Source organism: Cnephaeus nilssonii (assembly GCF_951640355.1).
Source record: "Cnephaeus nilssonii genome assembly, chromosome: 5".
Taxonomy (NCBI): Eukaryota; Metazoa; Chordata; class Mammalia; order Chiroptera; family Vespertilionidae; genus Cnephaeus; species Cnephaeus nilssonii.
In genome coordinates, this window is record NC_137076.1 from 29,113,154 (window position 1) to 29,126,186 (window position 13,033).

General features: G+C 51.0%; 1 protein-coding gene across 1 annotated transcript; it reads right to left on the minus strand.

Annotated features, from left to right (window-relative positions):
• Positions 1-1,795: 1,795 nt before the first annotated feature.
• On the minus strand, positions 1,796-5,515 carry FEM1A (fem-1 homolog A). Its single transcript, XM_079770572.1, has one exon. The coding sequence runs from the start codon at positions 5,357-5,359 to the stop codon at positions 3,371-3,373; it is 1,989 nt and encodes a 662-aa protein (XP_079626698.1). The 5' UTR covers positions 5,360-5,515; the 3' UTR covers positions 1,796-3,370.
• Positions 5,516-13,033: the final 7,518 nt, after the last annotated feature.

The following is a 13,033-nucleotide window of genomic DNA, read 5'->3' on the forward strand; positions in this document are numbered from 1 at the left end:
CAGTTCTATGGTGGCAGGAAGTAAGGTGGGAAGTGACAGTGAGTGGGGGTTGTGGCTTCCACTGGTGAGGCGGGCTGCATGCTTCCTGGCTGAGTGAACTTGAGCAAATCCCTACCCCTCACTGAGCCTCAATTTGCTCAGCTATCAGTGAAGTGGGTCATTATCCTGGCTGTGTGGCCTTGAGCAGGCCACTTGGCCTCTCTGAACTTGTTTCTTCACTGATAAATTACAGGTAATAATTTTATCATGTGCTTTCTTGTTTTGTTTTTTGCCTTCCTCCATCGAACCTGTTCCATTTTACAGAACCCCAATGTCACTTGGAGTACAGATGTTTTAGGGCGGCGGGCTCCTCCTCCACCCCCCATTTCTGGGCTACTGATTGTTCCAATCCAAGTGAACGTGAACGCTGGGTCTTTGGCAGAAAGGTGCCTTCCATTCTGCTGGCTGCCATATCAGGACACCCTCGTTTTGAGCTGCTGAAACCACCCTCACCTGACCCGGGGAAGGCTTTGACTGGGAAGTCTGTAAGGACAGATCCGTTTTACTTTTTGGTGAGCCTCCTAACACCCTTTGTCACCTCAAAATAGAAAGAATGATACCTACTTGACCGGGCTGTGGTGAGCAGTTAAGGAGGCAGCCCACTAAAGCACGTAGAATGGTGCCAGCACACAGTCAGGGCTCAATAAATGCTTCTGCAGTTATGTGTCTCCCAGGACACGGCTCGGAGAGCACCTGTTGATTTGAAATCCACTCCTTTAAGGCAAGGATATATTCATGTTGTACCTGAGTGGGTATGAGCTATTGAGGGTTGTTGGGCACCCAGTGAAATCAGGAGAGGGAGAACCCTCCAGCCCAATGAACTACTGGAGGCAAAATGTCACCAGAGCACAGGAGGCGAGAACATGGAAATCATCAACCTCAGGAATAACAGCTCAAGCCTTCCCCTTTAAGGGAACTGGCAAACAGTGGGTGCTTGGGAAAACCCAATCTGGCAGTGCTTTGGGTAGGAGTTTGACTGTGCTAATGTGGAAAAAAAAAACCCACAGAATTTCACAACTGAGATGGCAGTAAAAAAAAAAAAAAAAGAGGGGAGGCCTGGATTTTCCTAAGCTGGAAGCAGCTCCAGGAAACCCACCAAGTTCATGAACAGACCTCTGGGGCCACAGCCCCCCACCGGTTCCACCTATGGGTCTCATTGAGTTGGCAGGCTTTCCTGTTTCCTCGCCTTTCGGGTCAAGCCCACCCTCTCTTCCATGCAAAGGGAGGGGTTTGAACTAAGGCAGGTGGTGTACACTTTTCCTTTTTGTGCAGTAATACTCCATTTCTGAATGAAATCTTACACAGAGCCCCAGCACATAAAGAAAAACTCCTGCATGGAGGCATGGAACAGACTGACATACTTTGATGTGGGGATGGGGGGGGGGGATGGGAAGAGATAAACCAAATAACTTATATACTTATATGCATAGCCCATGGAGACACAGGCAATAGGGTGATGAAGACCTGGGGGGCTGAGTAGAGGCTGGGAGGAGAGGGGTAAGGCGGGGGAGGTAAAATGGGAAATATCTGTAATACTATCAACAATAAAATGTATATATGTATGTATATATATATATATGAACTCGTTAGAGATGGCAGCAGCCTGAGGGCATCTCCTTTAAGTGGACTTTTACTCTCAGGGGCACCCTTTTCCTCCCTTCTCCCCACCTACCCCAGCAAGGAACTATTGGGTGGTTTTCTTCTAATGTTCTTTTTAATGACAAACACCAGCATCAGGACTCACAATTTAATGGCCTCATTTCTTTATTCTGTGCTGTTTCCCACCTCCACGGAGGGTAAATCCTGGTCTTGTGAATAAATAACATCCTTAGTAACACTGCAAATCCACACGAGGCCTAGTTTTCTCAGAGGGCAGAGTATCCATGGACCTGCTGTGGTGTCCGAGGCCTCCGTGTAGCTGCCATTTGACAAGGCTGCAGGAGAGGTGTGGGTAAGGATGCTGCTGTCCTGAATGTGACCTGAGCTTCTGTCCCCTTCTGCTATTCACTCTTGTTCAAATAGGCCAGGAAGAGTCCCCTATTGCCTGTCAGGGCATAAGCAGTACTACCCAAGAAAAACCTCCCTGCAGCAGGTTCTCGAACACAGGCACTTTATACCCTGAGTGATGGAAAGCCAAGATTTTGTATCATCTCAGCTCTCAGCATTCACTGTCTCATCCAGCTGATTTATGGAGTTAATGCTGCTTAGGATTTCCTTAGGAAGACCTGAGCAATGGTAAGAGTAGCTGGAGCCACTTAGGGTGGCTATACCCACAATACTGTGCACTTGTATATGATTTGTGGGGCTGACGTGGCCTTCAATTCTAACTCAGAATCTGTGAAAAACCAAGCCCCAAAACAACCTTGCTAGTTCTCACTCAGTGGGAAACACATCAAGCTCAGCTCCTTGGGCGTTTGGCCTGAACCTGTTTAGAAAAAATACTTCTCTAATGAGGATGGAAATACGAGAGGCTCAAGTAAAAGGCAAATGAGTGAAGTTTTAAGAAACGTACAGCCACCTGCATTTTAGGAACCGATACTGTGGTCTTCTACCTCCTCCACCAAATTCTTCACACAACAAAGCTTGCTCCTGAGGGCCTTGGGAACCTCAGGCATGACAAAACCCTTGGTGCACAAAAGTAACCTGTCAAGTCTTAAAAGAAAATTTCAAATTCTTAAGAAAAAAAAATATGGCAGCAAAACCTCAGAACTCCTGTGATGCCTGTAGCCTGCCCACCTACTAAATAAACAGAACACCAAACCAGCCCAAGCTATGCAAGCAGCAGGCTACCCTAAACAGAGTCCTGCCTGTGTGGGACAGCTATGGCAACGTGGGAGGAAGTGGGGTGCAGCTGTAAGAAGTGAGAAATGGTCTTGCTTCTTGAGTCTCCAACTTTCCACTTTGGGAGCCCCCATTCCTAACACTGCATTTTGTGGCTGGGTTTATCCAGCCACATAAGGGGCAAAGAAGGACAGACCCAATTTTCAGTTTCTGCTTGTTTCTAGTATAGGAAAACAATGGCTTTGATCCCTCTGCCTCTCAGGAAGCAAAATCTTCCTAGACCCAGGCAGATGGGATGTGCAGAAAGTGGTGCATCTTCTCCCAATGAAGGACGGGTGCATGTCCTCCTGGAGAAAGACAGTTCTCCGAGCACATGATCCTGAAGGCTCCTAGCACCAATAGCTAACTCCTTTCCCCACTTTCTGCTGGGTGAACGGCCGTGGGGTTGGGAGAGCCCTTCTTCCTGTTTCACGCCACCTGAAGTGCTCACCAAGAGATGGCAAGGACTGGTGTGGGCACCTCTCCAGGTTTCTCCCCTCTCAGAAGCCTCTCAGTGCAGTTCAATGAAAGCCTCCAGCTCCTCAGGGATGAAGCCTTTGTAGGGGATTTTATTCTTGTCCAGGGTGCGGGCTGCAAGGCACTGCAGGGTTACATAGTTGAAGGGCTGGATGGTGCTCTTAGCCAGCAGCTTCTCATCCAGCAGTTCGTAGGCTGTTTTCTTGAAGGCATTGGTGGCATCCATGTGGGCCCCCGCTTCAATCAGGGCATTCATAATCCCCGGACAATTGTTCTGGGCAGCTATGTGCAACGGGGTGTTGTTGTCAAAGTCCCGACTGTCTGGGTCGGCCCCACAGTCAAGCAGTACCTTGACCACCTGGAGGGAGGGGAATCTGCCCACTGGGTATCGGCCCACGTTTGTGGTGTCCTTGTCCACGGCCATGTGCAAAGGAGTGAAGCCATTCTTGCCCCGGGGGGCACACTTCAACAGCCGGTAGACGGTCTGATGCTTCAGATGCTCCTGGTCGGGCGTGCATTCCACTTTCTCCAACAGATAGAGCAGGTGGAGGATGATGGCCAGGGCCTTGGTGAACTGGACAGAGTCCCCAGGCTCCTTGGGCAGTTGCAGGGCCCGTTCCACTTCCCGGACCCCCTTGCAGAGCACCCCCATGAGATCAGCAAAGCCAATTTGGGTGCCCAGGCTGCCCTTGGCTGCCCGGTCCTGAAGTACATAAGAGAAGAGTTCCGCAAATGAAAGGAAGCTGCTGGCCGTCATGGGGCTCAGAGGCTCCAGGTTGTTCTGTTGCATGTCTAGGGCATATTTCCACAAGCGGATACAGCGCTCAAAATTGCCTGAGTCGGCATACACGGCACCCCTATAACGGATATAGTAAGAAGTGTCTGGGTGAGAGGGCCCCAGGATGCGCTCTCGGATCAGCAGGGCCTGCATGCGCATCTCGTCCGGGTCGGTTATAAGTGCTTCCAATTCCTCGGCAGTGCTCACCTCCCTGGAATAATCATAGGCCAGGACCAGCTGCGGGGGCTCGGGTTTGGGCAGATACTCGCCCCCCTGGTGCCGCAGCTCCATAGCCCGTCTCCAATGTTTCAGGGCCCCAAGCAGATCACGCTTCTTATCCACATACGTGGCTCCCAGCAATTCCAAGGCCTCCACAGCAGCTTCCCGGCTGGTGGGGCAGCAGCTCTCATAAGTTTCACTAGGTGGTTCCTCTGGGGAGGAACTGCAACAGCTGGCCCCCTGGGACTTCACGCATCCCAGGCTGGAGGGACCTTCTTGGGCCAGCCCTGGCTGCACCTCCATCCCAGCAGGCTGCTCCTGGATAAGGTATTCCACGATGTTGGTGTGGCCGGTCACACTGGCGGCCAGCAACGGGGTCATGCCGTAGCCATCGCGTTCCATGCGAGCGTTGCACCCGAGCAGCAGCTGCAGGATCTCCAGGCTGCCGGATTCGGCGCAGTCGTGCAGGGCGGTGTTACCCTTGGCGCTGCGCCGGTTCACCTGGGCGCCCTGCTCCAGCAGGTAGCGGGCGATCTCACGGTGGCCCTTGTAACAGGAGATCATGAGGCACGTGTGCCCGTGCCGGTTAGCCACCTCCAGGTCGGCCTGGTGCTCGCCCACCAGGTAGCGCACCACTTCCAGGTGCCCATCGAAGCAGGCGGCGCGCAGGGGTGTGGAGTTGGTGCGCGTGGTGCGGTTCACCGAGGCCCCGCGGCGCAGCAGGCTCTGCACCACGTCCAGGTGGCCGGCGGCCGAGGCAGCCCACAGCGGCGGCGCGCCCTCGATGGTCTCGCCATCGAAGTGCACCGAGCCGCTCGCCTCCACGCTCGCGCCGCACCGGTCCACCAGGTACTCGACCACGTCCAGGTGGCCGTAGCGGGAGGCGATGAGCAGCGGCGTCCCCTCGCCGGCCACCTCGCCCGTCAGCTCGTCCAGTTCCTCCCGGCTCCGGCCGCTGAGCAGCTTTTGAAGCAGCTGAAGCTTGCCGTCGCGGGCGGCATTGTACACGACGGTGCGGAGGTCCATGGTCCGGACCTCTGCCAGGCCATGGGCTGGCCGCCGGGAGACGGGGAGACGGTGGGCTAGAGCCCGGAGGGTCCGGCTGCAACCTTCACCGTCTCCCCCGCCGCCATCTTAGGGGCTCCTTGGGCGGAACAAAATGGTTGCCGCTGCCGGGAGCCGTGGTCTAATGGGAGCTCATAGAGAAATGTAGTCCTCGGAGCCGGCCTGCTCTATAGGATAGGGAAGGAACTGTGAGGTTTGAGAACTATATCTCCCAGAAGTTCGCGGGCTAGCCCCAAGCGAACTTTTAGCACGGCGCATGGTGGGAATTGTCGTTCCATTTGCCGCCCATTGTAGCGGAAACTGTCAACGGAGGACTACAATTCCCGAGATGCAATGCCATCGCGATAGCTTATGGGACCCAAGGAAGTTTTGTGACTGTCTCACTGCCGAAGCCAACAGGAAACGCAAGCAAGCGCCAAAGACTACATTCCCCAGAAGTCATCGGGAGCAACTTGGCGCCTATTACCAAGAGGGAAAGCTGGCTAAGCCGGCCGAGCAGTCTGATTTGGGCTGCTGACAGACAGGGGGCGCTCGGAAAGGCAGGAAAGCCGGCAGGGCGAGGATATTAGGGGTGCAGTAAGTACAGGTGGCCCTAAGGGTCAATCTCGTGCACTCACTTCTCATGCATTTATTCTTTCATTCACTCACCCTGTCAACTGAAGGTGGTGGCCTCCAAGGCAGTACCCTCAGAAATTCTCGGGGTGCAGTCATGAGGGGAGGCTTTAGTGATACAGCTTGTGTGTGCACCGGCTGGGCTGTGAGACAGCTTAGGTGTGAGGCCGCTCAATCCAGACAGCTCCAGTGAGGGTCTCTCGCTGCTTCAGTGCTGGTGTCCCGGGTCCTGCTGAGGGAACGCAGTCTTGGAGGGAAACTGAAAGGGAACTCTGTTGAGGCCGAGGGGAAGCTGGCACATTGAGCGGGCTCATTCGTGTGTTTTTTGGTGTTTTGTTTTGTTTTGTTTTGTTTAATTGTTTGTTTTAAGGTTCTGAAGGAATTTTTTATCCAATTGGATTATAGGAAAGTCTTTCTCTCAATTTTGGTACTAATTATCCACTATTCTCTGGGGAAGCCAGCCCCCGTGAAAGAAGTCAAGACCGTCATGCTGGCTAGACCAGTGTAGACCCTCTTGTTCGCCTTACCACCAAGCTGAGCCCTGCCCAAATTCCTGACCTACCGACTCCATGACATGTAAGAAAATGGTTGTTTTAAGATCGTATGTTCTGGAGTCGTTTGCGATGCAGCAATAGTAACTGGAACCGGGTTCAATGTAGCCTGTGGCTTTAATTTTACTGTCTATACTTACTAGCCAAATCACACAGTTCCCTAAGAGTTTGTTTACTATGTCTGTTTCCTCTCTGGGGGACTGCCTGCTCAATGGGAAAATATGCCTTGGTTTAGATTCTAAGAAACAGTCTCACTGTGTTCTTGAAGGGACTGGATAGATCCATGCTGCTTCCCTCAGCCTGAGGTATTGTTATATGTCTTTATATAATTAGTTCAGCCACGTTTATTGATATTCTAAGCACCGACTATGTTTTGGGTTCCTTGCCACAAGCTGGGGGTGCCGCAGTGAGCAGGCAGACAAGTGTTCTCAAGAACCCAGAATCTGATCAAGGGAGGGAGGCTAAGTCAGGGTGTGAAGTCAGGGATGTGGGAACCCAGAGGAGAAATAGGTTAGACCTGGCTGGGAGGGAAGGAAGAAGTTGGGAGATGTTTCACTGATAGGGAATTTTTCAGGTAACGTTGTTGAAAGAAGCAGTGTTTCATATCATTCTAGTTATCTGTTTGGCTTAATACATTACCTCAGGCTTGGTGACTGCTGTGGACTGAATTGCATTCTCCAAAAATTCGTAGGTTGAAGCCCTAACTCCCAATGCGACCGCATTTGCAGACAGAGGCTTTAGGGGGTGTCACCCAGCCTTGACAGTCATCCAGGGGCACTTCCACCCCATGCCATTTTCTGGGAGAAGCTCGCTAAGTCTGACCCACTTCAAGGGGAGAGAATTAGACACCACTCTCTCAAGGGAAGGGAGTTAGATGTGGGAGGGATGTCAATAAGTTTGGAGATATGTTTTAAAACCATACACAGGCCCTAGCTGGTGTTTCTCAATGGTTAGAGCGTCAGCCTGTGCACCAAAGGGTTGTGGGGTCAATTGCTGGTCAAGGGCACGTACCTGGATTGCAGGTTTGATCCCTGGACCACTCAGGGTGCATGTGAGAGGCAGCCAATCGATGTGTCTCTCTCACATCAATGCTTCTCTCTCTCTCCTCCCGCTTTCCTTCCTTCCACTCTCTCTAAAAATTTAATGGAAAAAAAAAAATCCTTCCATGAAGATTGGCACAAAACTACACCCCACAACAAACAAATAAAAAAAGACCACACACAGAGCGAAGACCCAGGGGATAGACCCTAGCATAGGCACGATGCATTCAGAACCTCATTGACTCTCTCACTCCATGCCTACAAGACAGCCTTTCAGGGGAATTCTTCGACAGCAACGAGGGCACAGTCCCTTCTCTGTAAAAGTGCCTAAATCAATTATGCAATTGGTTCTTTTTATAACATAGTGGATAAAACATTCAGAGCTAAGCACATCTATCAAAAGGACATTTCATCAAGTCCTCTTGATTTTTTCTACAAGATAACACATCGCTGAATAAAAAACAGACATTGTCCACACTACTTTCTTAGCCGTCTCTGGTGAAGTGTACTTTTTTTTTTTTTAATAGCAGAAGTCTGACTTGTGAAGATACCCACGCACACATGAAGTTTGGGGAAAGAGGGCGGGGGTCTACCATGGGGAAATTATGTGGGGGCATTTTATTCATTTATTTTTAATTTATTTTTTATTGATATCAGAGAGGAAGGGAGAGAGAGATAGGAACATAATGATGAGAGAGAATCATTGATCGGCTCCCTCCTGCACACCCACACTGGGGATCGAGCCCGCAACCTGGGCATTTGCCCTGACTGGGAATTGAACCATGACCCTGGTTCATAGGTCGACACTCAACCACTGAGCCACACCGGCCTGGCTATGGGGGACATTTTAGTCACCACTTCTCAAGCAGAGATGACTGATATTGGTGGCACTCAATGATATGTATTTTTTCTTTCTCATTGAGGGCCTTAAAGGTGACCTTCGCTCATTTCTAATAGAAATGTTGTTGAGTAGCAGGAGTGCGTGGTTCCCTGTGACAACAAGCAAGAGAGAAGCTTTTCTTTGAGTATGTAATTTAAAAAATTGAAATAAGATTATCCCTGTTAACATGTGCAACTCATCGCATTTAGGACATTCACAATGTTGTACAACCATCAACTCTGTCTAGTTCCAAAATACAGGGGTGGGCAAAAGTAGGTTTATAGTTGTGAGTATGCAAAACAGTTTATTTTTGTATTATTATTTATTGTATTATTTTTCCATATGAACAACTCTAAACCGACTTTTGCCCACTGCTGTATTTTTGTTACCCCAAAAAGAAACCCCTTCCCCATGAGCAGTCACCCCCCAATCTATATATTTATTATATATTAGAGGCCCGGTGCATGAAATTTGTGCCACGGGGGTGGGGGCCCCTCAGCCCAGCCTGCACCCTCTCCAATCTGTGACCCCTTGGGGGATGTCCGACTGCCTCTCGCAATTCAGGACTGCTGGCTCATAACCACTCACCTGCCTGCCTGCCTGCCTGATGGCTCCTAACCCCTCTGCCTGCCTGCCTGATTGCCCCTAACTGCTTCCCTGCTAGCCTGATCGCCTCTAACTGCCTCTGCCTTGCCCCGCACCTAGGACCCAGGATTCCCTCCTCTGGCCAGTCACAGGCACCCGGGACCCAGGCTTCCCTCCCTCTGGCCGGCCACAGGCACCCAGGACCGGGCTGGCTTCGCCCAGGCCGGCCGCAGCCACAGGGGACTGTGGGCAGGCTTGTCCCTCTCCCGGGCCATAGATGTAGGCACTGGTCCCCGGGACCATGGGGCGAGCGGCTTGTCCCTCTCCTGGGCCGCAGCCTGGCTGGTCCCCATTCCTCTCTCGTGAGCTCATTTGTGCCTGGCTGGTCCCCATTCCTCTCTCACGAGCTCATTTGTGCCTGGCTGGTCCCCATTCCTCTCTCACGAGCTCATTTGTGCCTGGCTGGTCCCCATTCCTCTCTTCCCAGTGTTGAGTGTCTGAGCAGTTAAGGTGTGATGGCATGAGGGCGTGATAACCATTTACATATTAGCTCTTTATTATATAGGATTATATATGTACATAAATGTGATATATAAGTATATATGATACATGTTTATATTATATTAGAGGCCCGGTGCATGACATTCATGCATGGGTACACCGGTCCCTGGCCAGCCATCAGGGCTAATCAGGTTCCCAGGTTCCCCGCCTCTCCGCCTCCCCACCTCCCTGTCTCCTCCTTCCCTCATTTCCTCAACACCCCGCCTCTGCTGCTGATCACCTGCCATGTTCCATGCTGCCCCCTGGTGGTCAGGGCACATCATAGCATGTGATTGAACTCCCAGTCTCCTGGTCGAACTCCCAAGGGGACACTTTGCATATTAGAGAGAGAGAGAGGGAGAGAGAGAGAGAGAGAGACTAGAGGCCCAGTGCACAAATTCATGCACGGGTAGGGTCCGGCCGGCCCGCCCCGATGGGGTTTGATTGGGCTGGGCCAGTGGGGGGGAGGGGCCACAGGCAGTTGGCCAGCCAGCCCTGCCCCCTGGTCGAACTCCCAGTCAAACTCCTGGTGGAGAGGACAATTTGCATATTAATTAGCCTTTTATTATATAGGATAATGATGTATCTATAATATAATTTATAATAAAATATAATGTATTATAAATATCACATATATGTATAAGATACATAAAATGTAATGCATAGGTATATATACACACATATAATCTATACTAATAAAAGAGTAATATGCTAATTAGACTGGACAGCTGAACAACCTTCTGGAAGACCTAGAATGACAAGTGGGTGGGGGGCAGGGCCAGCAAGCCTGCTCCACCAGGCCAGCCATGGTGGTACTGGTACAGCACTGCGGCCCCTTCCACAGAGGCGGCACCAGCAGAGGCTGGACGGGGTGCGACTGTGGTGCCTCAACCTCCCACAGCTCCTCCCCCATCTGGCCTGGCCTCAAATCGCACCTCCCCACCAGTGGGCAGGGGGTGGGGCCATCACTAAGAAACAGCAAGCCCAGCTTCTGGTTGAGCCACATTCTCACCCCCTGCCCCTGCTCAGTCAGAAGCTGGGCTCATGGCTGGCGAGCACAGCGGAGGTGGTGTGAACCTCTCCTGCCTCCACAACAGGCGGGCGGTAAGGAGTAAGGGGCCCTGGACTGTGAGAACACTGGTCTGCGAGAGGAATGTCTGAGTTCCAGCTTAGACCCGATCCTTGCGGGGGAGGGTCCTGGACTGTAGGAGGGCACAGGCTGGGCTGAGGGCCTCCCCCAGGGCACAAATTTTGTGCACCAGACCTCTAGTGTATATATAATGTTTTCTGAATAATTTGGGGAAGTAATTTGGAGTCTTTACAACCTTTACTCTTAAATACTTCAGTGAGCATTTCCAAAGAACAAGGACATTCTCTCACAGACCCACAGTGTAATGATCAACATTGGAAATGTCACACTGATAAGCCCGATCATCTAAGCCACCATCCAGATTCCAAGACTTTCCATTGTGCCAACAGTGTCCTTTCTAGCTGCCCCCATGGAAGTCAGTGATGTTCACAGCCCTTTCCTGCTTCCCTTCCCCTGACCCAGACTGGTTTGTCACTTAGTCTGGGCCAGGTGGGATCAAACGAGGATGATTTTTTTCTCCAATTATTGCCTCCCCTGCTCTCTTGTCAAATCTCCCTTCTCTGCCCTGAGGAGCACATTCTGTAACGTGACTGATCACTGTCAGTGAAAAAGTCTTGCCCTGTCCTGTCCTGTCCTGTTAGCAATTTCCATCTCAGAGCTTTCTTCAACCCCTTGCTGATTCGTGATGTTACTGGGAAAACTTGGGGCAGCTCCCCGCTCTGCCTAATCCCTTCTGCTTCACTTCGCACACGTGCCCAGTGTGTTCTGTTTCTGTCCACCCCTCTGCCGCTCGGCTGAGGCAGGGCGGTCTCTGAGAGCACCAGCAGGTGTGAGCTCTGACCACCCACACAGCTGCTCTCTCCGGGTCCAGAAAGGCAGGCATGGAGAGCACAGATTCCTGAGGCAGATATGGGTTGGGGGAGGAAACTCAGCTATCTCCTTGTGATGCTGCCTGCCTGTTGTCATGGAAACCCAAGCCACTCTCTTGAAGGACCCATTAAGGTGCAGGATATAATCAGCACCCTCTCTGGCAGACCCCCACCCTCCCTGGACAATGCAGCATCTGAGTTCTGCCCTCACCACCCCTCTCCAGCCCTGTCTGGGGATGACTCGCTATGTGACCACAAGTCTCCTTTCCTGTCCACATCTTGGCCTCCTCCTCCGTGGAAATGACTGAGGGACATGTCGCAATTGCCACATTGCCTCTGTGTATCAAACTATGAGAAGGGTGTAAGATAGTGGCTGAAAATGCAGACACTGTATGCAAACTGCCAACAGTCAAGTCCTGGCTCTGCCACCCACGAGCTGTGCAACCTTGAGCAACTTGCTTCAGCTCTCTGAGCCTCGGTTTCCTCGCCTATAAAATGGGGAATGATAATGGTACCTACCTCATAGGAGCTAATATATCTATAGCTGTTAAAATAGTATCTGGTTGTTTTAAAACCCTAATATATTTATCTGATGTACTATTATTCAGCTACACAAAAGGAATGAACCATGGACACAAGCTATAGCATGATGAACCTTGATAACATGCTGCTCCGTGAAGGAAACCAGACACAAAAGGCCACCTAGTGTGATTTCATTGATATGAAATGCCCAGAACAGGCAAACCCACAGAGACAGAAAACACATTAATGTTGCCAGGGGCTGTAGGAAGAGGGGCGTGGGGAGTGACTGCTTAACAGAAACTGTGTTCTTTTGGGGGCGATGGAATGTTCTGGAATTAATTAGGTAGTGGTGATGGTCGCAGGACTTTGTGAAGTATGAAATGTCACGAAATTGTCACTTTAAAAAGGCTACATGCAAATTTGATGCTCTGTGTACTTGCAAGGTTTAAATATTGTTCTGATGGAGGGACACAACACAATGACACTCACATAGAAGAAAGGCAGAACCCTTTGTCACTTGGAGCTCCAAAGGAGAGGACGTAAGCCTTACACCAGGGACAGGATGACAGTAAACTGGAGCTGTCGGGGGCAGCTCATACAGGGCAAGCCATTGGGGTTAGCTAGGTTTCCCCGGCTTCCTGAAATGGGCTCATTTGAATAATTTTCCAAACTCCAGGACAATAGGGCTGTCCCTAGTTGCCTGGTTCCTAGCTCTTGGACAATTGAAGGAGGTGTCTAGTGGCCCTTGAGTATGAGAGTGGATAAGGGAAATAGTCCAGATGTGGACTTAATCAATTGCTCAAGAGGACCTGATCGGCCTCTGAAATGGGTCCTTCCCTCTCTCCTTTCCTTCCTTCGTTCTGTGGAAGTAGATATTCATTTCTCATCTGTGAAAGTCTAGGCACAGAATTGCTGAGTCAAAGGGAAGAAAATAAACTTCTCTTTT